Here is a 26,911-nt window from a genome sequence, read left to right as displayed (position 1 = left end):
GCTTAAAGGAATAGGTAGGAAAGTGAACAATGGCAACTCTGACTTCAGGGTGAGTGGGGAACATTTTCTTAGCAAGTAAACTGAGAACATGGCATGAATGTCTCCTCAATTAACAAAAGTAGCAGTAGAGTTACATGTCTCAGAAGGATAACTTTTCTGATCTCTGGGATTGTTATAGATTTCTTATCATTTTTACATTTCTTGTGTCATTTCAGTGAGACTTTGAAATGTGTAGGAGAAAGATTCTTAGTTGAAGCTGTTGTAATGAAACATTATAAAACTTATAGATTTGTTAGAAACATACTTTTTACTTTGCCTGTTTTTGGTAATTATATGAACCTAATTTCTTCTAAGATGAATATCTAAATTTAGAGAAGTTTCACTCCTGAGTTTGAGACAGCATAATATTGTGGGTAAGGGCACAGGCTCTGGGCCAGGTTTCTTAGTTAGCATCTTAGTTTGTTAGCATAGGTGTTGGGCAAGTGACATAATCCTCAGTCCCCTCAATTTCCTCTAGTGGATATAAAAATAATACCAATCTTAAATGATGTTAGGAAAACTATTTGTAAATATCCTATAACAGCATTTGTCACTTAGTAACTGTTAAATAAATATTTGTTAAGCTGTATATAAAAACATATACTATGAATTCATTTCAAATAATGATTACTCCTGAGTAGTTGCAATATATTTGAATTGCTTAAATTATCATTTTTTGTTATTCTTTGTTTACATTTTTTACAGCTTATCATGAACCTCATTATTATTACCAGTTCACAGCACAGTATCATGCAGCTCCCTGCAATAGTGTGTATAATATTTCTTTTAAGAAGAACCTTCTTTGGATTTTAAGCCAAATTGTTCACCACGTTTCATGTGAAGTTTCTTTGCTTAAGTCTGAATGCCATCGTGTTAAAATGCAGAGAGCTGGTATACAAAATGAATTGTTCTTTACATTTTCAGGTAAGTATATACAATTCTTTAAAGAAAACAAATTGAGAACACAAAGCTAGTTCTAGACATGTTGTGAATTACCAGCTGCATTTTTAGAATGTAAATGTTACAAATCTGTTTCATGTTCTTTACTTTGACTTAGTTGCAATAATCCTCAAAATAAAATTCTGCTGAATATGTAATAATAAAAAGTTTATGTTCTTAAGTAACTTAAACCTTGCTATAATAATTTATTAGAGAATGGAATTTAGTATAGGAAAATATCTATCATGATATTTAGCTACAAATATTTAATTTGTAACAACATCTAATTATAAGAAATGGTTAATATCCAGAGGGACTGTTCCAACAGCTTAGGGTACTTTTCCTGGTAATGCATGGTGAAGGCCCAATATTTTCTGGAAAATGAAGGACTGGACTTTATACTCTAAATTTATAAAATGCCTGTTTGAGTGAGCACTTTGGAATAACCATCCAAAGTTTTTTTAATGGATCGTAGAGGCAAAAGGACCTTGTCTTCTTTTAATTGCAAATAGTGTTGCTTGCTGTTTGCCTTTCCTTCTCCCTTTGTCCTTGATTCCTCTACTGTCAGTGTTTGGTTACACTCATTTCTCTGATTTTCCCTCCTATTTTTTTTGCCAACTAGGATGGAATTTTAGGCACAAGTGAGAGATATGAAGCTCTAAGGGAAAAGAACAAGAGAAGTTCAACACCATTTCACTATCTTTTTTACTGCCTTTCTCTTTTTCAGAAATCACTGATAATTATTCTCCAATACCTGGAGAAAAGTATCACATATAGACTAACTCTTTCTTTAGCTCTTCAAGGACCCACTATTTGTATTCATGAGTTATGGGATCTTTATAACTGGTGTATTTAATAGGTTCTATTAATAGGCACTTAATACTCCTTAGAAAATCAGCAAGTGTACTTGAACTCATAAGAGAAAAGAAATGATATTCAATAGAAATGATGCATTGTGGGCTTGATTTTAATTTCTCTAATGACTAATGATATTGAACATCTTTTAATATGCTTATTAGCCATTTGTATATCATTTTTGGAGAAAAGTCTATTCCTGTTATTTGCCACATTTTTTCCCCAGCTTTATTGAGATGTAATTGACATGGAATGTATAACTGCCTTATAAGCTTAAGGTGTACAACATAAAGATATATGTTATATATTGCAAAATGATTACTACAGTAAACTGAGTTAACACATCTACATTTCGCATAGTTACAATTTATCATTTTTTGTGGTGAGAATTTTAAAATGTACACTTTTAGCAACTTTCAAATATATAATGCATTTTACTCACCGTGCTATACATTATATCCCTGGGCTTATTAATCTTATAACTGGAAGTTTGTATTCTTCATCCACCTCCATCCGTTTCCCCCTGCCTCCACTCTTCACCCCTAGCAGCCACCAGTTTGCTCTGTTTCTAAGAGTTCAGTTTTGGTCGATTCTACATACAAGTGAGGTCATACAGTATTTGCCTTTCTCTGCCTGACTCATTTCACTCAGCAAAATGGCCTCAAGTTTCATCCACATTGTCACAAGTGGCAGAATTTCCTTCCTTTTAATGGCTGAATAATACTCCACTGTATATATGTACAACATTTTCTTTATCCATTCATCTGTCAGTGGACACAAGTTATTTCTACATCTTGGCTATTGTAAATAATGCTATAATGAACATAAGGGTGAAGATATATTTTTGAGAGAGTGATTTCACTTTTTTAGATATATATCCAGATGTGGGATTGCTGGTTCAATAGATAGTTCTATTTTTTTTGTTTGTTTTTTTGAGGAACCACTACTATTCTCCAGAGTGGCTGTACCAATTTATATTTCCACCAGTAGTGCACAGAGGTTCCCTTTTCTTCACATCGTCACCAATGCTTCTCTCTATCTTTTTGCTACTTGCCATTTTAAAGATATGAGGTGGTATCTCATGGTTTAGATTTTTGATTTCCCTGATGATTAGTGCTGTTGAGCATCCTTTCATATACTCATTTACCATTTGAATATCTTATTAGACAAAACTGTCTATTCAGGTCTTTTTCTATTTTTAATCAGATTATTTGTTTTTTGCTTTTCCTTTGTCTGAATTCCTTGCTCTCTCTCTCTCTCTCTCTCTCTCTCTCTCTCTCTCTCTCTCTCTACACACACACACACACACTTTGGATATTAATGCCTTATCCCATTCTGTAGGTTGCCTTATCAGTTTGTTGATACTTTATTTTGCTATGAACATCTCTTTTAGTTTAATGTAGTCTGCTTGTTTATTTTTGTTTTCATTGCTTGCACTTGGGTGTTATATATCATAAAGTCATTGTAAGATCACTGTTAAGGAGCTTTTTCTCTAAGTTTTCTTCTAAGAATGGTTTAAATTTACATGTAGATCTTTAATCCATTTCAGGTTAATTTTTGTGAGTGGTATAAGATAAAGGACCAGTTTCTTTCTTTTGCATGTGAATATCCAGGTTTCCCATATAATTTATCATAGGGAGTATCTGTTCTCCACTGAATATTCTCAGCTCCCTTGTCAAATATTAGTTACCTTATATGCATCAGTTTATTTCTTGGGCTCTCAATTCCGTTCCATAGGTCTGGTGGTCTGTGTGTGTGTTTTCATGCCAGCACCATAACCTTTGTAATGTACTTTGAAATGAGAAGTGTGATGCCTCCAGCTTTGTTCATTTTTCTCAGGACAGTGTTGGTTATTCAGGATCTTTTGTGGTTCCATACAAATTTTAAGATTTTCCTTTTTCTATTTCTATAAAAAATGCCAGTGGAATCTTGATTGGGATTACACTGAATTTATAAATTGCTTTGGGTTGTATGGACATTTTAACAACATTGATTCTTTCAATCCATGAACATGGGATTTAATTGGGTCCTCTCATTTTCTTATCTAGCTAACGGTTGTCCATTTTGTTTATCTTTTCAAAGAACCAGCTGTTGGTTTTGTTAATTATTTCTATTTTTTCCCATTCCCTTTTTCATTTATTTTTGCTCTAACATTATTTTCTTTCTAATGCTAATTTTGGGAATAGTTTGTTTTTCTAGCTCCTTGAGGTATAAGATTGTTTATTTAAGATCCCTTTTTCTTGATGTCTACCCCTTTGTTTTCTTTGAAGAATTTAACTTCCTACATTTAGGTCTGAAATTCATTTTGAATTAATTTTTGTATACAGTGTGAAATATGGGTCCAACTTCATACTTTTGAGTATGGATGTTAAGTTGTCCTAGCATCATTTTTTAAAGAGACTGTTCTTTTGAATATTGACTGTTCTCATTGAATTGGCATGGTGCCTTTGTTGCTTATCAGTTAGCCACAGATACATGGGTTTATTTCTGTGCTGCTACTTCTATTTCAGTGTTCTGTGTGCTTATCCTTATTCAGGACCACGCTGTTTTAAACATAACATTTTCACGATAGCTTTGTAGTTAAGATTTGAAATTGGGAAGTGGGAGTCTTCCAATTTCATTCATCCTTTTTCGATATTGTTTCGGCTATCTGATGTCAGTTGCAGTACCATATTTTTTTGTATTTACTTTTCCATTCTTGCCAAGCAAACCCATTATGGTTTTGATAGGGGTTATGTTGAATCTTTAGATAGCTTTGGGTAGTACTAACACTTTAACAATATTAAGCTTTCCAATCCATAAACACAGGATATCCTTCAATTAATTTAAGAGTGTGTCAGTCCATTGGGATGCTGTAACAAAATACCACAGACTGGTAGCTTATACACAATGGAAATTTATTTCTCATGTTTCTGGAAGGTGGAATTCTGAGATTAGGGTGCCAACATGTTCAGAGAAGGCCCTCCTCAGGATTACAGTCTTCTCATTCTATCCTCATATAGTAGAAGGGGCTAGAGCACTCTCTGAAACCTCTTCTGTAAGAGCACTTGATCCCATTGTGAATGTTCCATTCATGACCTAAGCACCTCCCAAAGACCCCACCTCTTAAGAATATCACATTGGGCCTTACAATTTCAACATATGCATTTAGTGGTGGGGGGCATAAACATTCAGATAATAGCAGGCTAATTTATTTCAGCTGTGATTTAAAATTTTCAGTGTAAGTCTTGTACTTCTTGATAAACTTATCACTACATATTTTACTATTTTTGATGCTATTGTAAGTGCAGTTATTTTCTTAATTTCTTTTTCACTTTTTTCATTGCTTGTGTGTAGCTATTCATTGATTTTTGTATGTTTCCTGCATCTTAGATGAATTAGTTTGTTAGCTTTAATAGTGTTATTTTTTTGTTTGAAATTTTTAGTATTTTTTTATGTAGAAGATCATGTCACCTGAAAATAGCAATAGTTTTACTTATTGAAAGGAAAGGAGCAACACACAGTAGCAATTCACCGGAGAATTCCGCTTTATTAGGGAAAGGTGCTGGGTTATATAGGAAGGGGCATGGGGGTGATTGTGGTGTTACCTCTATGGGGCTGGTGGCTGTTGGCTAGGTGCGGGGATTGGGAGGGGGGCGAGAGGTGATTGGGCTTCAGGTGGTGCCGGCGGGAACCGAGGACCCCAAAGAGAAGCCGGAAGTTTGCCATCTTACTGGTGGGGGCCCTTCATTCCCCCCTTTCTCCTCTATGGGGTTGTGGACATTGCTTTCTCTCTGACTGCTTCCTGCTGAACTGGGGCAGAGAAGGGAGTGAGGGCTTGAGGATCGGGAGGAAAGGGTTGATAGGACTCCCTACAGTAAGGACGAGTAGATGTGGACTTCTTCAGGTTGGAAATCAATGAAGGTTCCCTGTAACTATAAGTCGAGGACCTGTTGATTCTAATGGTGCCAAGAGGATATGGGTGTCAGGAGCCAGGCGTCTGCGCCCATTGTTTCCACGAACAGTTTCCAGTGGGGAGAGGGGTCCATCTCAGCGTGTGGTGAGGAGGTCACGTGAGGGTGAGGGATCTTCTGTGGCCAGAAGCTGGTAGTTCCTGAGTAAAAGCTGGTTGAAAGCTTGATTAGAGATTTTTCCGACTTGGGATTGATGAACTTTATTATACAGGGTAAGAAGAGACAGAGAAGAATGATTATTATGGGGCCTGCTATGGGCCAGAGCCAGGTAAGGAGGGGGTTTGTTAGTATTGAAGAGAATGGGTTGGAATTGGAAGCAGAGTGGAGGCTGGAGGCAAGGTCAGTGAGTTTGGTAATGTCAGTTTCTACAATGCCGGATTTGTTGATGTAATAGCAGCACTCTTCCTGGAGGAAGACGCAGGTGCCGCCCTTCTCGGCTGTAAGCAGATCTAAGGCCCGCTGGTTTTGAAGGGTGACTTTAGCTAGTGAAGTGACCTGTCTTTGGAGAGAGGCTAGGGAATCGGCAGTGGATGTCAGGGCTCCCTCAAGTTTGGCGTCGAGATCTCTAACTGCCCATAGAGAGTGACCCAAGGCTCCTCCCGAAAACCCCACCCCAATGGCTGAGGTGATTAAAGAGATACCAACCATGATGGGAAGGAAAGCAGCCCTTTTTGTGCACAAGGGCAAGGGAGGTTGGAGCTCAAGGAATTCTGACATGCTGTAAAGTGTAAGCTGTGGGATTAGGGTGATAAGAATGCAGGGTGTGCTGGAGTTGGGAGGCAGTGAAGTGCGCTGGAGGGGGGGTGGAGTCGGGCCTACACAGCGGTGGATGGTAAGATTATCTGCGTGTTCTGGTTCCCATAGGGGTATGTCTGCCAGGGGGCAGAGGGGTTGTCTTTCTGCATGGAAGGAGTAGTTGGAAATATTAAGGGGCACGGCGGCCAGCAGTGGGCGCTGTAGTGATGCACACAAGAAACAATTGGCGGTGTTAAGGGTGTGATTGAGAAAGATGGTGGTGTCCTGAATGAGCTGTAACGAAGAGTAGGAGAAATGGGAAGAGGGGCGGGAATAAGAAGATGAAGAGGCGCCGTCAAGAGTTTGGATAATGACTTTTTCAGAATGTCTGATATCTGATGCAACTTGAGAGATCTGGGAATGAGAGGGAACATACTTTCGAGAGATATGAAGGATACCGTGGGGGGTCAAGGACCTCCCATAGTAAACTGAGGCTGTGACTCCGGCGGCCCATCGAGAGTCCCAGGGATCTGGGATTGATAAGGAGAATGAGCTGTTGGGATATTTCATGAAACGGTTGGAGGAGTAATACTGTGGGTACTGGAAGTCACCCATGTAGTGAATGTCGCAAGACCAGTAGGGACATCCCCTGTAGGTGTCTTGCCATCGCTTGCAATAGGCTTGTCTTTGGTCATAGAGGAAGCAGAGGTAGGGAGAATAAGGGTAGCTGCTAGTGAACACTTCGGTGGAGGGAGGAAAATGGAGGTATAAAGGCTCAGAGCAGCCTTTCAGAGGGCAGTCTGATGTGGCAATGAGGGCAGTAACTTTTGTTTGATGCTGTGTGTAAGTCTGTCTGACTTTGAATCGCCATACAAAGGAGGCTGGGGTGGTGGGGAAGACAATAGGAATGAGGAAAAAAAGCGAGAGAGCGGTAAAGGAGGAAAAAATCATGATTCGGGTATGGATGGCAAAGGGGGTGAACGGGAGATGCGGAGCTTCAAGGGATCAGAGGGATGAGGTGTGGTAGAGTAGGCAGCGTCTTGGGCTGTATCCGAAGGACTCTGGATTGTGACTGATGGGTCTTGGGTGTCCAGAGAAGGTGGGTCCTGGGTATTTGGTTTCAACCTGGAGATATGAATCCAAGGGGTGACAGAGTTATCAGGCAGTGAGAGCTTGGCGGCCGAGTGGGTGCAGAGAATAACTGGGTGTGGACCTTCCCATTTCGGGGTGAGAGAGGGCCAATCCTCTGGCGGCTTATAAAACACTAGTTGGCCGGGCTGTAAGACAGGAAGATTTTGGGAGGTGGATGGATCAGGAAGGAGCCAATCCTGATATTTCCACAATTCAGTGCGGAGGAGAGAGAGTAGTGGAAGGGCCATATTGGGAGGAATTGGTCCTTTGTGGGAAGGGAGCCCCGGGGGTAGAATCCGGCGGCCGTACATGATCTCAAAGGGCGACAAGAAGGAGGGTTTCTTTGGGAGGGCCCGAATGTGGAGTAGAGCTAAGGGAAGTAAGCGAACCCAGTCAAGGTATAGTTCTAGAGATAGTTTGGTCAGGATGTCCTTTAGAGTCCTATTGGCTCTTTCTACTTTTCCCGAAGCTTGTGGTCGATAAGGACAATGTAAATGCCAGGGGAGTGAGAGCGACTTGGAGAGGTTCTGGATAATTTGGGCAGTGAACTCAGGGCCATTATCTGATTGGAGGGAAGAGGGCATCCCGAACCTAGGAAAGATCTGGGTGAGGAGGATAGAGGCAACCGCGGACGCTCGTTTGTTAGTGGTGGGGAAAGCTTCGACCCATTCTGAAAATGTATCTAGTAACACAAGTAGGTATCTGGTACACCATACAGGGGGCATGTTAGTGAAGTCTATTTGCCAGTCTGCAGTGGGGACATTACCCCTTGCTTGATGAGCTGGGAAGGGTTGGGCCTTGAGGGGGCTATTAGGGTTAGTGCGTTGGCAGATGGTGCACCTGCAGGTGATTTGGTTAAGTAGGGTTTTGTCTTCAGGAGAGAGAGGAAAAAAAGATTGTAAAAAATGGATCAAGGATTGGGGGCTGGGATGGAACAGATCATGTAAGAGGCGGAAGAGAGACTCTTTGTCCTGGGAGCAGAGGGTGTCTTGTGATAAGGCTAAAACCGCAAGGGCAGATGGATTGTTGTCTGGTGTGTCTTCTGATAGGGCAACTGACCGGGCTACTCTGTCTGCTTTGTTGTTACCTCTTGCAATGGGGGAGTCATCCTTTTGATGTGATTTGCAGTGGACTATGCCTAGTCAGTGTGGGAGTTGTGAAGCCTCTAGAAGTTTAGTAATTAAGGCTGAATTAGTTATGGAATTTCCTTTTGTGGTGAGGAGGCCTCATTCTTTCCATACTGCCGCGTGAGACAAGAGAATGTGGAATATGTACTTGGAGTCAGTGTACAATGTGAGAGACGTATCCTGGGCCAGAGTGCAAGCTCTGGTGGCTGCAATGAGTTCAGCCTGTTGATTGGTTGTACCAGGGGGTAGGGCTCGTGCCTCAATGACATCTTTGAGGGAGACTACTGCATATCCTGTGTAGTGCGTGCCCTCATGTTTAAAGGAGGACCCATCAGTAAACCAGATGAGGTCGGAGTGTGAGAGGGCTCCTTCGGAGATCATGGAGTGGCATGGAAGGAAGTTGTGAAGGGCTTCCAGGCAATCATGCGAGGGAGTATGAGGAGAGTAGGGTAGAGGAAGAAGAGTGGCTGGATTCAGGGGCTGGCGGGGGAGGAAAGAAATGTCTGGATTTTGGAGGAAAGAGGATAGTAAGGTCAGGAGTCTGGAGGGAGGGAGAGTCTGTAAACTTTTGTAGGTTAAGAGATCTTTTAGGTGATGTGGGGACAGAATGGTAAAGGGCGCCCCGAATGTTAGTTTATGAGCTTCTTTCTGCAAGAGCTGTCCAGCGGCTAATGCCCGTAGGCAGGGGGGCCATCCCCAAACTGTGGGGTCTAATTGCTTGGAGAGATAAGCTACTGGGGCAAAGGATGGGCCATAATATTGGCCTAGGACTCCTAGAGCTTGACTGGACCTCTCATGAATGTATAATGAGAAGGGTTTCGACAAATCAGGGAGATGGAGAGCTGGAGCTTCCACAAGGGCTTGACGGAGCTTAATGAAGGAGTGTCGGAGTGAGGATGATAATGGTTCTTCAGGGGGGGCCCTTGCTGAGGTCGTATAGGGGTCTTGCCAACAGGGAGAAGTTAGGGATCCATGCTCTAAAATACCCAGCCAGGCCTAGAAAGGAAAGGATTTCTGTCTTGGTTTTGGGAACGGGCAGGTCAAAGAGGAGTCATTTTCTGTCTAAGGTAATGGACTTTCTTTGTTGAGACAGAAGGAATCCAAGGTAAGTGACAGGAGGGGAAGAGATTTGAGCTTTGACTGGGGATACCCAGTAACCTCTGGAAGCTAGAAGGTTAAGTAGAGAGGCAGTGTCAAGTTGAGACTGTTCCCACGAGGGACTGCAGAGTAGAAGATCATCTACATATTGTAATAAAGTGGACTCAGAGTGATCATGATGAAACTGTTTGAGGTCCTGAGCTAGGACTTGTCCAAAAATATGGGGACTATCTTGGAAGCCTTGTGGCAAAACGGTCCAAGTAAGTTGTTCAAAATGTCTTGTGCATGGGTCCGTCCAGGTGAAGGTGAAAAAATCTTGGGAGGAGGAGTCCAGAGGGATAGAAAAAAATGCGTCCTTGAGATCTAGGACTGAGAAGTGGGATGCCAAGGCAGGGATCTGTGATAAAAGGGTGTATGGATTTGGAACTAAGGGCTGGATAGGGACAACGGCCATGTTGATAAGGTGAAGGTCTTGGACAAGGCAGAAAGATCCGTTGGTTTTTTTAACAGCTAATATGGGGGTATTAAATGGGGAGTGAGTGGGTCTGAGGTAATTTTTGTTCAAGAGATCTTGAATGATGGGTTGGAGGCCTATGAGGGCTGAAGTGGTTAGGGGGTATTGGGCCTGACAGATATACTGAGAGGGGTCACGTAATTTGATAGAGGCAGGGGGGACATAGGGCCACGGAGGGGCTTGTAATGTCCCAAACTTTGGGATTTACAGGGTATATGAGAGTGGAACCGGAGCTTTCATTGGGTAGAGGGGGGTCGTCGGCTATGAGGGCCATCAGAAAGGGAGTACTGGGGGCTGTGGGAGTGGATATAGTTATGGAAACGTGGAGGAGGGAAAGGATGTCTCGTCCTAGTAAAGGGATGGGACACTGGGGCATAACCAGGAAGGAGTGGGAGAAAGGTATGGGATTGTCTTGGATTGTGCATAAAAGGGGGGGGGTTTAATGGGAAAATCTGTTTACCTCCTACCCCGACTATAGGAGTAATGGCTGGCATGGTAGGGCCCCGGTATTCTCGCAAGACTGAGAAGGTGGCTCCTATATCTAGGAGGAAGGAGATGGGGCGACTGTCTACTGTTAAAGTAACCCTGGGCTCCTGTTTGGTGATGGAAATGGTTGGGAGAGAAGCCCCCGGGCCCCGTCAATCTTCCTCTGCCAGCCCCACTACAGCGGGCTTAGGATGGGGGTTGTTCATCCAGCCTCCCCTTCGGGTGGTTGGGCAATCAGACCCCCAGTGGCCCTTTTTGTAGCATCTGGGGCATGGGGTGGTAGGAGATCTGGGGGAGGGGCATGCCCTTGAGAAATGTTCCTCTTTTCTGCACTTGAAACAAGCTCCTGGGGGGGCTTGTTTGTAGAGGGGTGCCCAGGTTGTGGTTTTATCAGCTGGGCCAATGTTTGGAAATTGGCCTGATCAGCCTTTTGTTTACGGTGCTCTTTCTCCTCCTCCCGGTTATGGAAGACTTTAAAGGCTACTGTTAGGATCTCAGTCTGTGGGGTAGCGGGGCTCTGTTCTAACTTTTTGAGTTTAGCTTTAATGTTGGGGTAGCTTTGAGCTAGGAAGTATGTCATAAGGACATGACTTCCATCAGGTGTTTCTGGGTCAAGGCTGGTTTACTGTAATAGGGCTTGAGTGAGTCTGTCTAAGCTACATCCTGGAGGGGGGGGGTGATAATTTTGGGAGGCCCTCAGGACTGAGTCTGAGGGGGACTGAAGGGTTCTGGCTCAGTCTGTGGTGGAGTGACGCGGTCTAGCCGCGCCTAGTCGAGCAGGTCCTGAAGTGCGGAAGGGGGGCAAAGAAAATAAAGAAAGATAGAATCGGACACACGTTGCCAGCCAGCAGCCCAGCTGCTTGCCTCTGCCACTGTAGTTGGGCTTGAACTCATGACTCTGAGGTTAAGAGTCCCATGCTCTACTAACTGAGCTACAGCAGGGCTCCAGTTAATTGCTTATGGAATGCATAAACAGAATGTTCTTTGTTCTCCATTCCTGCCACATCGGCAAGTGGGGGAAGGGCATAGCTAGAAGCAAGGGTGGTGTTTCTATACATCTTCAAGGTCTCCCTATTTTCAGAGTGAGGAGTCTTGGCTCATCTTCGAGGACAAGATATGTTTTTGTGGACAGGTAACTTCCAAGGACTGCACCAGTTGTTCTCTAGCTTGTGCTTTCCCATGCTGCGTTCAGACATGGGGGAAGGTGCTTTCCCATTCTCCCTACAAACATGTGAGAAGACAAAGGCGGTCCCTAACAGGGGAGAAACAGGTGATGAGGGCAAAGACGGAGGAGGCCCCTGGGACCTAGTTAAAGGGGGGCTGAAAGGCTCAGGGTTAATCTGCGGGGGATGAAGGCAGAGGAGGTGAGATGGGGGAGGAGATGGTGGGGGAGGAAGGGAGAAGGGCTGTTGTAGGAGAAGAAGGGGAAGGGAGTGAACGGGAGGCTTCTGCGGGGGCGGCGGCTTGCAGGCTAGGAGAACTTGGGAGGGGCTGGGGGGGAGGCGGAGGCAGAAAGCTTCGATATAGGGAATCTCCTTCCATTTTTTCAGGCGCTGGCAGTAGTTAAAGAGATTGCGAGTGATGTTAGGATCAAGAGTTCCCCCTGCGGGCCATTGGTTGTTATTGTCTAGGGGATATGTCAGTCAATCTTGGGAGCAATATTTACGGAGAAGTTTTGGTTTTATATCAGGTGTCAGGGAGAGGGTAGCCAGATGCTTAAGCAGGCATTCAAGTGGTGAACTTTCAGGGAGGGATGAGGAGGCTCCCATGGCTAAAGGACAGAGAAGGAGACAAACAGGGGAAGACGAACGGAGATCCTCGGACTGGAAGCAGACCGCAAGGAGACAAAGGGTGTCCCCGATGATCCTTGGTAGTCTGCGGAAACTCGTACATGAGTCGGAATTTCTTAGGAAGTGTGGGTTGTCACCCAGACTTCCCTAAGAAGGCAGAGTGCCGGAGTCACGAGGTACCTAGCACTAGAAATTTTCGGCAGAGAGAACAGATTTCGGCGGACAGAACAAGGAGGAGGGGGGGAAAAAGGGAGCGTTCTTATCCGCAAAGGAGTCACCTCGTTTATGGCTGTTGGAGGGGAGCCTGAGGGTCAGCCACAGCTGTGAAGGCCTGAAGCAGGGAGAGTTCCCTCCTCGTCCCCGAGTGTCAGGGCCTTGCCGGACGATCACGGTCAATAGCACTGCGATAGCTCAGGGGTGAGTGGCCTACCCCGGGGAAATTTTGCTTAAAAAGTTTCAACACTGATGGAAGGGATGATGAGTGCATTTATGACTGTCGGAGGAGGGGCCTGAGGGTCCGCTGCAGCCGTGAAGGCCTGAGGCGGGGACTTATGGCTGTTGGAGGAGGAGCCTGAGGGTCCGCTGCAGCTGTGAAGGCCTGAGGCGGGGACTTATGGCTGTTGGAGGAGGGGCCTGAGGGTCCGCCTCAGCCATGAAGGCCTCAGGTGGGGAGAGTTCCCTCCTCGTCCCCGAGCGTCAGGGCCTTGCTGGATGATCACAGTCAATGTACTGCAATAGCTCGGGGAAGAGTGGCCCACTCGGGGGGGAAAACTTGCCTAAAGGCCAGAGAAGAGTGGTGAGTGTGATAAGCCAGCGCCGGAAAAAGAGGACGAGGGCAAGCTGCTACTGGTGTCGGGGGAAGACGAGGCCCAGTTGGGGTGTCCCGTCTCCCGGGTTTCGGCACCAATGAAAGGAAAGGAGCGACACACAGTAACAATTCACTGGAGAATTCCGCTTTATTAGGGAAAGGTGCTGGGTTATATAGGAAGGGGCATGGGGTGATTGTGGTGTTACTTCTGTGGGGCTGGTGGCTGTTGGCTAGGTGCTGGGATTGGGAGGGGGGCGAGAGGTGATTGGGCTTCAGGTGGCACTGGCGGGAACTGAGGATCCCGAAGAGAAGCCAGAAGTTTGCCATCTTACTGGTGGGGGCCCTTCACTTATTCCTTTCCAATTTGCATAACTGTTAACTCTTTTGTCAAATTGCTGTCGCTAGAATTTCCAGTTCACTGTTTATTAGAAATGACAAAAGTGGACATCCTTGAATTGTTCTTGATCTAAAGTACCAAATATGATATTGGCTTTGGTTTATCATAAAATTTTTTTATCCAATTGAAGCAATTCCTTTCAATTCCTAGTTTATTGTTTTGGTCAGGGAAGGGGGCTGGATTTGCCAGTTGTCTTTTTTGTTTCAAATGAAATGATCATGTGTTTTTTTTTCTTTCTAAATGAATGTGATGTTTTATAATTTTTTATTTTTATGTGGTGAACTCCTCTTGCATTCCTGGAATATATCCTACTCTGTCAGAGAATATATTCTATTAGTATGTTGCTGGAATTGGTTTGTTATTATATTATTGACAATATCTGCATTCATAATGGTTACTGACCCAGAATTTTCTTTTCTTGGGGTGTCATTGTCTCACTTTGTTGGCCTCATGAAATGAGCTATAGTTTTCTTTCCTCACTTTCCTCTTCTATTCTTTTGGAATAGATTGAGAAGAATTTAAAAAAATGGTTCTTAATGTTTGGAAGAATTCACCACTGTAGCCATGTGGGTAAAATTGCAATGTTCCCAGAATCTCTCTCACCTGGCCTTGTGCATCTCCATATCAATAGGTGTTTCCAAGGATGGAGAGAAGTAACCATCTCCATATCAATAGGTGATTAAAAAGGTAGGGGGAGCAAGGGTATAACTGGACCAGAGAAGTTTGGTGGGGCCTCTTTTCTGCAATTGGGTGGTGAGAGACATGGGCAAGCAGAAGTGGATGACTGCTTGTAGGTAATAAATGGGTTTCTCCCACCTTATTTCTCCCTTTGATTAAGGTAATTAGCCCTGGGATGGAAGAAAGGTTTCCCCCCCTGGAGTTACACCTGGAGGTAGTCAGCAGAACCTCTGAACCCAACATCTGTCTTCATGGGTGCGTCGCTTGGGTGGGCTGCCGCTGTTGATGGTTGGGAGGGTCCAGTGGCCGCAGCAGTGGAGGGTGTGGCTTCACCTGGGAGCTTCTTATCTGTAGTAGAGGAACCCCCTAGTGGAAAATTGATCTAGGGTAAAGCACCTCATCAATGAGTAAGTCCTTCCACAGAATTGGGGAAGGGTGGAGACACCAGAAGCTGTGAAATTAGCCCTCTGTGAGATAGAAGACTGCTTAGAGGCCCTGAGTGGCCATGTAGCAGCCAGGATTGTGTAATATTTGTTTCTTGAGATAGTGGAAAGGGTTATTGAGGAGAGAGACACACTTGGGCAGGAGAGAAACTCACTTCAGCTTCGCCTGGAGGAGCTGGGTGATGACCTATGGAATTCCCTTAAGAAAGAGAGACATTGTGAAGACAGGTCATGATCCTGGAAGACATGCTAGCAGTGAGGGAGGAGGTAGCCAGAGAATCTGTGTTGCAGGAGCCATGGGGGAGGGGAAGGATAGAGCAAGGACTTCAGCCCCAGAGATGGTAGAGAAGATGTTGGGGGAGGAAGAGGAGATGGAGTTGAGGGCAGAATAATTGCTGAGGCTACTGCCCAAGGCACCAGCCTCTTCGATATTAAAGACCCACCTGGTTGTAATTAAGAAAACGTAAATGCAACAACAGCAGGCTCCTCAGGAGGAGGAGCCACCCCTTTCCAAAGTTGTGGAGGACTCCATGCTCCACCCTATACCCAGGATGAGCTGGTGGACATGAGCATCTGGTTTTGGCAGAAGACGTCAGAACCTCTGCCTACATGGCTTTTGCATCTTTGGGATGTGGGGATGGAAAGCATTGTTATGTTGGGTTTTGAAATGAGCAGACTGGCTTCTCTGATGATACACCCTTCCCTCTGACAGCAGTTGTAAAGTGTCCATCACACCTCAGGTAATTGGGTTCTTCTGGATTGGCTGACAGCAGCCATCAGGGCAGATTGGCTTAATCAGGGTGACTTACCATACTTACACACTTACACACTAGCTGGAAAATATATGCAGAGCTCTAGCAGGTGTTACAGGAGCTGGGCATGAAAAATATCACCTATAATATGGGCCCCCAGGGCCCCAATGAGGAGTTGTTCACTGTAGGAATGAGAAATCTGGTGCTCCATACATCTCCCCTATTTCTCTTTGTGTCCCTAGTGACTGTTCTTGACCCCCACATAGGACAACCTGTAAGTGAGGCTACTCGTACTTAAGGAGATCTGGTGGGGTTGAAATAATAAGAGCACAGAAGAAACTACAGGCTGCAACTGAAAGGAGAGGTGCAAAGGGCCCTGTGAAGGTCTTGAGGACTAAGATGTGGGTTGATTTTTGATAAAAGCTGGGGTAGTGAAAGAAAATCTTAATGGGCAGCCCAGTAGGATCTTGTTAGAACTATGGTACCAATTAAAGCCAGAGCAGCAGTTCCAGCCACTGAGGTCCAGGACACAGAAGCTGGAGGCAAAGGCCCATGTCTGGCCTGTATCCCAGCAAGACTTCCTAGGGTACAGTACTCAGGCTCTGCCTTGGCCCTCACCCATGGGAGGAGAATTGGTCATTGTAGTTTGACTGATGTGGGGGTCAAGGCTCCCAACTTCAGGGATGGGGTTGGGACTGGAGGCCACATGTAGAGTTAGCAATTCATTGGTCCTCCATGAATATACAACGTGTCCTGGCACTGGTGGACATAGGAGCTGAATGTTTTCTGATTTATGGCCACCCTGAGCATTTTCTTGGGACCCCTGCTTTGATGGATGGCTATGGAGGTTAGGCAATTAGAGTGAAGAAAGCACAAATTCCATTGAGGATAGGGCATTTACCCCCAAAGGAGTATAGTGTGTACATTTCCCATCCTTGAATATATTTTGGGGGTAGATATCCTGCAGGGCCTGTGGATACTGACCACTGTAGGTGAGTTCCGTGATAAAGGCAGTTCTGAGGGGACATGCTAAATAAACACCCACCTGTAGCTCCACCTGTACCTGCTTGGGTGACAAATCCTAAGCGGTATAAATTGCCTGGGGGGGCACAAGGAAATTGGAGAAACTCTATAGGAGTTGGAGAAGGTGGGCATTATAAAGCCCACTTATAGTCCTTTTAATTCCCTGGTGTGACTAGAGAAAAAGTCGAATGGCTCCTGGTATATGACCACAGATTAAAGGGAATTGAATAAAGTCACACCCCCTTTGCATGTTGCTGTCCCCTCTATAGCAGCCCTTATGGATCCCCTCAGTCATGAACTAGAGATGTTGTGGACCTTGCTAATGCTTTCCTCTCTATTGACATAGCACAGGAAAGTCAGTAACAGTTTGCCTTCACATGGGAATGCTGGCAGTGGACATTCACTCTCCTTCCACAGGGGCACCTCCACAGTCCCACCATTTGTCACAGACTTGTAGCCCGGGACTTGGCCACTGGAAGAAATTGTGAATGGTGCAACTGTATCACTACATTGGTGATACTATGCTCATGTCTGATTCTCTTACTGATTTAAAAGGGGCAGTTCCTAGACTGCTGCAACATCTACAGGAGAAAGATTGGGCTGTGAGCAGCACCAAGGTTCAGGGACCTGGTTTGTCAGTGAAGTTCTTGGGAATTGTCTGCTTGTGTAAAACTAAAGTTATTCCTGAAGCAGTCATAGACAAGGTTCAGGCTTTCCTGGCCCCTACCACTGTGGCAGTATTACAAGAGTTTTTGAATCTTTTGGGCTACTAGAAGGAGTTTATTCCGCACTTGGCACAAATTCTGAGGTCCTTACACTGGTTGGTATGAAAGGGCATCAGGTGGGACTGGGATGAGATGTGTGCAACTGCTTTTTCCACTGCCAAGTGGGCAGTCAAGGCCATACAGGCCTTGAGTGTTAATGGACTCAGCAAGCACCTGTGAGCTAGATGTTTGTGTAACAGAAGCTGGTTATGGATGGGGCCTTTGACAATGGCTTGAACGAACATGCCAAACTATTGGATTCTGGTCAGAACTATGGAAAGGAACAGAGGTCCAGTATAGCTTTGATAGAGAAGCACCTGGCTGCTGTGTACCATGCCTTGCTAGCAATGAAGCCTGTCACCAGAACAGCTCCAACTAAGGTAATAACCACCTATCCCATTGCGGAATGGGTACAAGACTGGACCCAGAGGCCACAGAGTGGCGTAGCATAGATGGATATACTGGCCAAATGGGGTGCATGTTTACAGCGGTGTAGCACCCTCTCTGCTAGCCCCTTAAGTGGAGAACTTCAACATTTATTGGGGCCAGTAACATATGTCAGAGGAAAGCAGGAAGAACTTGCTTCTGAGCCATTTGTAGCCAAAAGTCCTTATCAGGAGGGAAAAGCCCCTATACTGAAGATGCTTGGTATATAGATGGCTCCAGTTGTGGGCAGCCCCCAAAGTGGAGGGCTGTGGCTTTCCATCCTAAGACCGAGACAAAATGGATGGAGGATGGAGAGAGGAAGAGCAGCCAATGGGCTGACTTGTGGGCAGTATGGCTTGTGATCACCTAGGAGCCCTGCCCTGTATTTGCACTGACAGCTGGGCCTTCTGTTGGGGCTTGACCCCGTGACTGCTGACATGGTACCATGCCAACTGGATGGTTGATCACTGGTCCCTTTGGGGGCAAGATCCGTAGTAAGACTTATGGACCTCTGTTCAGACTTAGACAGTTAACCATATAACATGTGACTGGACATTTGCCTTTGGCATCCCCAGGGAATGATGAAGCAGACACATTGGCCCAAGTGCATTCACTCAAAGGAAAACCTGCCTCTGATATAGTCCAACGGTTACATCAGCATTTGTTGCACACAGGGCAAAAGACAAGGTGGGCTGTAGCTCATCGGTGGGGCTTGCCACTGACCTTTAAAGAAGTTAGCAGAGCCCAGAGGAGGGCCTTGTGTGCTCTAAGAGAGACTTACACTGTGTCCCACAGCAACAAGGGACAATAGTAAAGGGGCCAATATCTCTTGTCAGGTGGCAGATAGACTATAATGGACCTCTGCCCATATCAGAAGGATATCAGTAAGCCATGACTTGTGCAGACAGAGCTAATGGCCTCTTGTTTGCTTTTCCTTCATATCATGCAGATCAGCAAACCACCAAAAGGGACCTAGGGCATCTCTTTGCAGCCTATGATTGGCTGCAGGTGATTGAGAGTGATTAAGGCATCCACTTTACTGGACATACGTTACAAGAATGGGTGCAACAATTAGGAATGAAGTGGAAGTTTCATATACTGTGTAACCCTACTGAGAAAGGCATGTTAGAGAGGTACAATGGTGTGCTGAAATCTGGCCTGAAGTCATACACCAGTAGTCTATGGGCCTGGTCAGTTTGCTTATGGACAGTGCTACAGCATTTGAATGAGAAGCCCCAAAAAGGAGCCTTGAGCCCTGTGGACATGCTAACACACATTGCTGCCTCTCCTATACAACTGTATGTGCAAACCAATGAGGAGTTATTGAAGCCAGGATATGGCCAGTAGAGCAACATCCTGTTGCCTGCTCCAAGTGCATTAAACCTTGGAGACAACATTGAGTGGGTGTGGCCCTGGTCATTTGGACACCTGGACCAGCAATGGCTGCCTCTTCTGGCACCGTGGGGAAAAGACCTTCAAGCTGGCCTACCGTTTATTCTTGGAGTAACAGCAAAATATCCCCAAAGATCATGAGAGTGTACCCAAAACATCAGGGAGGTAAGAGCGTCTTACGGGGAAGTTTTGTTTTATCTTTATGGCCAATGCGTGTACCTCCTGTAGGCCTATATATTGACCCATCTGTAACTCCCACAGGGAGGGAGGTGAAGGTTTGGTATACTAGACCAGGATGATAGACCATTCCTGCCACTGTCCTATCACAGGACCATTCTCTTGCATGCATCCTTCCTTATGGTCAAGATCTCCCTATGCTGGTGTTATTAAAACATGTATCTTATTGCCCTCAAGGTTATTTTCTCCTACAGTCTCTGTGTCCTGGACCCACACCCTGACTGCAGCTGCAGCATGATGATTGCTCTGAACTCCCTATCCATTCAGATATACTGCCTGCCTGTGGAATGAGCAAGCTATGGACTTAATCTGCATAGGACTTTGAACCTAGCTGAATCCTCTGTCTTGAGGATTATCATGATTTTATTGCTATTATTTTATGTTATTAGTCTGATTACAGTGCTCCAGTTTTCTCACACAGGAGCCATTGTGGAAAATAGGGAGTGAGTAAATTGGGAGGTGAGATTTGTGAAGGGGTGGGCTGTGGTCAAAATTTTGGCAGTATTTCCAGAATCTCTCACCTAGCCTTGTGCATCTCCATATCAATAGGTGTTTCTAAAGGCAGAGAGAAGTAGTCCATCTCCATATCAATAGGTGATTAAGAGGGTTGGGGGAGCAAGGGTATAACTGGACCGGAGAAGTTTGGTGGGACCCCGTTTTTGCCTCTGGATGGTGAGAGACATGGGTGAGCATAAGTGGATGGCTGCTTACAGGCAATAAATGGATTTCTCCCACTTTATTGCTCCCTTTGACTTTGGTTTCAAGATAATTAGCTCTGGACTGGTAGAAAGATTCCCACCCCTCCCAGAATTACAGCCATCAGGTCCTGGGTTTTCTTTATTGTAAGGCTGTTCATTACCAATTTGATATCTTTATTTATTATATATGCACCTATTCATATTTTGTGTTTCTTGAGTCATTTTAGATAGTTTCCATTTATTAGGCTATCTAACTTTTTGGCATATGATCATGTATAATAATCTCTTACAAATCTTTTTATGTATGAAAGGTAGACAGGTGGTAATATATCTAATTTCTCATTTTCTCCTAGTCTGTCTAGGTATTTTTCAATTTTGTTTTTCTTTTCAAAGAACCAATTTTTGGTTTCTTGACTTTATTGTTTTTTTCTATTTTCCATTTTTTTGTTATCTGCTCTATCCTGTTTTATTTCCTTCTTTTTGGTAGTTTTATATACCATATTTGCTTTGATTTTTCTCTACTGATTTCTTTTTCTCTCTCTGATTGAATTTGTCCTGTTACTGTTTTGTACTTGTTGCCCCTTTCCTTTATTTTTCTAAACTTTTCTTTCATTTTTTCCCAAAGTATCTGATCTAAATGGAATCTTAGAGTATTTTTTTTTTTGGTCTATTTCACTTAGCATAATGTCCTCAAGATTCATCCATTTTATAACCTATATTAGAATTTCCTTCCTTTTTAAGGCTAAATAATATTTTGTTGTATGTATATACAAAATTTTGTTTATCTATTCATTTATCAGTGGATACTTGGGTTGTTTCCATGTTTAGCTTTTGTGAATAATGTTTTATGGGTGTGTACAAATATCTTTAAGACACTCCATTCACTATTTTCTGGGTATGTACTCATAAGTAGATTTGCTGGATCATATGGTAATTCTCTTTTTGACTTTTTGGGAGTGGCTACACTGTTTTCCACTGTTGCTATGGCATTTTACCTTCCCAGCACTAGTGCACTAGGGTTCCAATTAACTATATCCTCACCAACACTAGTTATTTTTTTTATTTATGGAGTAGCCATCCTAATATGTATGAGGTAATATGTTATAGTTTTGATTGCATTACCCCAATGAATTAATGATGTTGAATATCTTTTCATGAGTTTATTGGTCATTTTTTTTTTTGGTTTTAAGTTTTAGGACTTCTCTCTATATTATGCATATTAATTCCTCATCAAGTATATGATTTGCAAGTATTTTCTCCCATTCTGCAGGTTGCCTTTTAATTCTGTTGATACTGCCTTCAATACATAAAAATTTTTAACTCTCATGAACTACATTTGTGTATTTTTTTCTTTTGTTGTCTGTATCTTGGTTTCTTATCCAGCAAATCATTGCTAAGTCCAGTGTTGTGAATCTTTTGCTCTGCATTTTCTTCTGAGTTTTGTAGTTTTAGTTCTTATATTTACATCTTTGATCCATTTTTATTTTATTTTTATAAATGGTGTTAGGTAAGGATCCAAATTCATTCTTTTGCATTTGCATATCCAGTTTTCCCAGTAGTGTTTGTTGAAAAGACTCTCCTTTCCCTGTTGAATGGCCTTGGCATGCTTTTCAAAAATCGCTTGACCATATATGTGAGGGCTTGTTTTTCTGGGCACTCTATTCCATTGGTCTGTAAGTCTTTATGCCAATACCTCACTGTTTTGGTTATAGTAGCTTTGTAAATTTTGAGATTAAGGATTGTAATGCCTCCAGCTTTGTTCTTTTTCAAGATTGTTTTGATTCCAGCTCACTTGTGATTACATATGAATTTAAGGTCAGTTTTTCTGTTTCTGCAAAAATTGTCATTGGGATTTTGATAGGGATTGCATTGTATCTGTAGATTGCTTTGTGTAATATTGACAGCTTAACAACACTGTCTTCCAGTCTATCAACATGGGATATGTCTAATTTCTTTTCAGCAATGCTTTGTAATTTTCATGGTTTAGGTCATACATCTTTTGATTACCTTAATCCCTCAGTAGTTTTTTATTTTTGATGCTATTGTAAATGCAGTTTTTTTCATAGGTTTATTTTCAGGCTGTATGTTGTAATGCATAGAAATGAAACTGTTTTATATGTTGACTTCTCATCCTGCAACTTTGCTAAATTTATTTATTCCTAAAGTTTTATTTGTGGAATGTTTATTTTTACTTATCATATCATCTGTGGACAGAAATAGTTTTTTTTAATTAATTAATTTTGTTGTCATTAATCTACAATTACATGAAGAATTTTATGTTTACTAGGGTCCTCCCTTCACCAAATCCCCCACACAAACCCCATTACAGTACTGTCCATCAGCGTAGTAAGATGCTTGTCTTCTCTGTGTTGCACAGCCCGCCCCATGCCCCCCCCCCACATTATACATGCTAATCGTTATGCCCCCTTTCTTTTTCCCCACCCTTATCCCTCCCTTCCCTCCCTTTCTCCCCAGTCCCTTTCCCTTTGGTAACTGTTAGTCCATTCTTAGGTTCTATGATTCTGCTGCTGTTTTGTTTCTTCAGTCTTTCTTTGTTCCTATAGTCTTTGGGTTTGAGGTGAGTCTCTTGTAAGCAGCATAGAGATGGGTCTTGCTTTTTTATCCCTTCTATTATTCTGTGTCTTTTGATTGGTACATTCAGTCTATTTACATTTAGGGTGATTATTGAAAGATACGTACTTATTGCCATTGCAGGCTTTAGATTCGTGGTTGCCAAAGGTTCAAAGTTAGCTTCTTTAGTATCTTACTGTCTAACTTGACTCTTATTGAGCTATTTTAAACACTGTCTGATCATTCTTTATTTTTCTCCCTTCTTATTCCTCCTCCTCCGTTCTTTATATGTTGGTTGTTTTATTCTGTGCTTTTTTGTTCTTCCTTTAACTGCTTTTGTGGGTAGTTGATTTTATTTTTTGCCTTTAGTTAGTATTTGGTTGGTCTGCTTTCTTTGCTGTGATTTTATTTTCTCTGGTGAGATCTATTTAGTCTTAGGAGCGCTCCCATCTAGAGCAGTCCCTCTAAAATACCCTGTAGGGGTGGTTTGTGGGAGGCAAATTCCCTCAACTTTTGCTTGTCTGGGAATTGTTTAATCCCTATATTTAAATGATAGTCGTGCTGGATACAGTATTCTTGGTTCAAGGCCCTTCTCTTTCATTTCATTAAATATATCATGCCATTGTCTTCGGGCCTGTAATGTTTCTATTGAGAAGTCTGATGATAGCCTGATGGGTTTCCCTTTGTAGATGACCTTTTTCTTCTCTCTAGCTGCCTTTAAAACTCTGTCCTTGTCCTTGATCTTTGCCATTTTAATTATTATGTGTCTTGGTGTTGTACTCCTTGTGTCCTTTCTGTTGGGAGTTCTGTACACTTCCATGGTCTGATCGATTATTTCCTCCCCCTGTTGGGGAAGTTTTCAGCAATTATTTCTTCAAATACACTTTCTATCCCTTTTTTCTCTCTTTTCTTCTTCTGGTACCTCTATAATGGGGACATTGTTCCTTTTGGATTGGTCACACAGTTCTCTTAATATTGTTTCATTCCTGGAGATCGTTTTATCTCTCTCTGCGTCAGCTTCTATGCGTTCCTGTTCTCTTGTTTCTATTCCATCAATGGCCTCTTGCATCTTATCCATTCTGTTTATAAATCCTTCCAGAGATTGTTTCATTTCTGTAATGTCCTTCCGAACCTCATCCCTTAGCTCTTGCATATTTCTCTGCAGCTCCATCATCATGGTTATGAGCTTTATTTTTAATTCTTTTTCAGGAAGACTGGTTAGGTCTATCTCCTTCTCAGGGTTTGCCTCTGCGATCTTGGTCTGTATCAATTTCTTCTGCCGTTTCATGGCGATAGATGTATTTGTGGGGAGCTGGCGTGTGTGTTGGGTAAGAGAAAGTCTCTTCTTGCCAGTTTGTGGCCTTCCTCTCCTGGGAGAACAGGGCCTCTAGCGGCTTGTGCTAGGCAGCTGTGTGCAGACAGGGCTTCTGGTTTACTTAGCTCTGCAGTTGCTGTGGGTGTGGCCTGTCTCAGGCTGCTTCTCCAATAGGGCAGAGCTGTGTCAGAGGGGGAACAGGTGGGAGGCTGTTTATTGTGGTGAGGGGCCTCTGAGCTGTGCTGTGGAGGTTCAGGCACCCAGAGCTCCCTGGAATTCCCAGCTGCTAGGCTAAGTGTCCTGGGGCACTTCCATCCAGCTGTGGGGTCCCTGTCCCTTTAAAACTTTCAAAAAGCACTCGCTTTTCTTTGTCCTGGGTGCACTGGCTGTGGGGACCTGCTCATAGGTCTTACTGTCCTGTTTCCTTAGTTTCCAGCACCTCACACATGCACTGTGTCTGCGCTCTGGTGCGGATGGCTGGGGCTGGGCTCCCTCTCCCTCCCCGCTCTGACTCCTCTCCTCCCACCAGGAGCTGGGGTGAGGGGCACGCGGGTCCCACCGGGCCGGGGCTTGTATCTTACCACCTTCACGAGGCACTGGGTTCTCGTGGGTGTGGATGTAGTCTGGCTGTTGTCCTGTGTCTTCTGGTCTCTCTTTTAGGATTAGTTGTATTTGTTGTATTTTCAAAAATAGATATGGTTTTGGGAGGAGATTTCTGCCACTCTACTCATGCCGCCATCTTGGTTCTCTCTCAGAAATAGTTCTATTTCTTTTCCAGTTTGGAGACTTATTTCTTTTTTTTTTTTGTTAGCACTTTCAGGATGATGTTGAATGGAAATAGCCAAAGTGTACATTCCTTGCCTTGTTCCACATCTTATAAGAAAAGCCTTTAGTCTTAAATCACTAAATACAAGGTTTGCTGTAGTTTTAAAAAAATATTTGTCTTTTAATTGTCTGACTTTTGTGTCAAGGTATGGCTGGCTTCATAGGATGAGTTTGGAGGTTTTCCCTACTCTTTTTGGAAGAGTTTGAGGAGGATTGGTGTTAGTTATTCTTTAAGTCATTGTTAGAACTCACCATTGTAGTCATCTAATCCTGGATTACTGTGTTGTTTAAGTCCTCTATTCCTTATTTATCTTCTGTCTGGTTCTGTCCATTATTGTGAGGTATTGAAATCTCCAATTATTATTGTAGAATTGTGTTTCTCTCTTTTAAATTTTAAATTTCTCTCTTTTTGCTTCAAAAATGTTCATGGTCTGATAGTAGGTACATAAATGTTTATCATTCTTACATTTAATTTTGCTGCAATGAACCTTTTATTAATATATATCTTTTATCTCCTATCCTTTTTGATTTTATGTATTTTTTCTCTCATATTAGTATAATCACCAGTGCTCTCCTTTAGTTAGACTGTTTTCATGGAATATCTTTTTCCATTCTTTCATTTTCAATGTATTTATTTATGTTTTTGTATCTAAAGTGAATTTCTTATCAACAGCATATAGATGGGTTATGGTTTCTTAAAATTCATTCTGCCAGTCTCTGTGTTTTGATTTGAGAATGTAATCCATTTACTTTTAAAGTGCTTACTGATAATGCAGGATTTACTTGTGCAATTTTGCTATTTGCTTTTTATTTGCTTTATTGCATTTTTGTTCCTCATTTCTTTCATTATAATCTTTTGTGTTTTTAGTTAAGTTTTTGTATTTAAATGTTCAGATTTTTCTCATTTCCTTTTGTGTATATTCTATAACTGTACTCTTTATTGTTATCATAGAGATTACATGTAATGTCTTAATGTTATGTTACTCTTATTTGGGCTTATACCAGTATAACTTCAGTACTGTATGGAAACAGTTCTATTCTTGTCCTTTTCAATTGTCACAAAATTATGACTCTGAAATTGTATTCCCTAAAATATAAATTCATAATTATTTTTAATAAATTAGTCTTATTAATTATATGTATGTGGAAAGCAAAGCATGGAGTTATAAACCAAACTACAATAATACTACCTTTTAGACTTTAAAAGTATATATATACTACCTTCTTAAATCATGTATAAAAAATTGCTGTTACAATTCAGCCTGATAGTAATAGTAGCTTTTATCATTGCCCATATACTTATCTTTATTGAGATTTTTATTTCTCTACATGGCTTCAAGTTATTGTCTAGTGTCCTTGCAGGACTCCCTTGAGCATGTCTTACAGGCAGGTCTAATGGAAACAAACTCTCTCAACTTCTGTTTATCTAGGAATGTCTTAATTTCTCCCTAACTCTTGAAGGAGGGTTTTACATATAATTGGATTCTTGGTTGCTAGTTAGAAAACTTTTAGTATTTTGAATATATATAAGCCCATTGCATCTGGCCTCCAAAATCTTTGATGAGAAATATATTGAAAATCTTATTTACGATCCTTTGTATGGGACAGGTCATTTCTCTTTTGCTGCTTTTATGATTCTTTATATGTCTTTTAAAAGTTTAATTACAATGGATCTTTGTGTAGGTCTCTGTAAGTTCATTTTACTAGATGTTTTTTGAGCTTCCTAGATATTTATATTAATTTTTTCATCAGATTTGGGAAGTTTTCATCCAGTGTTTATTCAAATATCCTCTCTGACACTTTCTTTTTCTCTTCCTTTGGGGGCTTCCCATAATATGTGTTCTGTTCCACTTGATCATTTTCAAAGTCTTTATAGGTATTACTCACTTTTTAAAATCATTTTTCTTTGTTTTCT

At 42.7% G+C, this 26,911-nt stretch overlaps 1 protein-coding gene across 2 annotated transcripts in view; it reads left to right on the top strand.

Moving 5' to 3' along the window:
• ZPBP (zona pellucida binding protein) overlaps window positions 1-26,911 on the top strand; it is a 142,394-nt gene that overhangs the window by 45,200 nt on the left and 70,283 nt on the right. For both annotated transcript variants that reach the window (XM_036992927.2, XM_073239123.1), the window contains exon 5: window positions 745-963. In XM_036992927.2, coding sequence (XP_036848822.1) covers window positions 745-963 — 219 coding nt within the window. The remainder of the gene's footprint in view (window positions 1-744; window positions 964-26,911) is intronic.

The sequence above is a fragment of the Manis javanica genome, chromosome 6, assembly GCF_040802235.1.
Source record: "Manis javanica isolate MJ-LG chromosome 6, MJ_LKY, whole genome shotgun sequence".
Classification (NCBI taxonomy): Eukaryota; Metazoa; Chordata; class Mammalia; order Pholidota; family Manidae; genus Manis; species Manis javanica.
The sequence above is the reverse complement of the archived record's forward strand: the minus strand, read 5'-3'. Positions and strand labels throughout refer to the sequence as shown.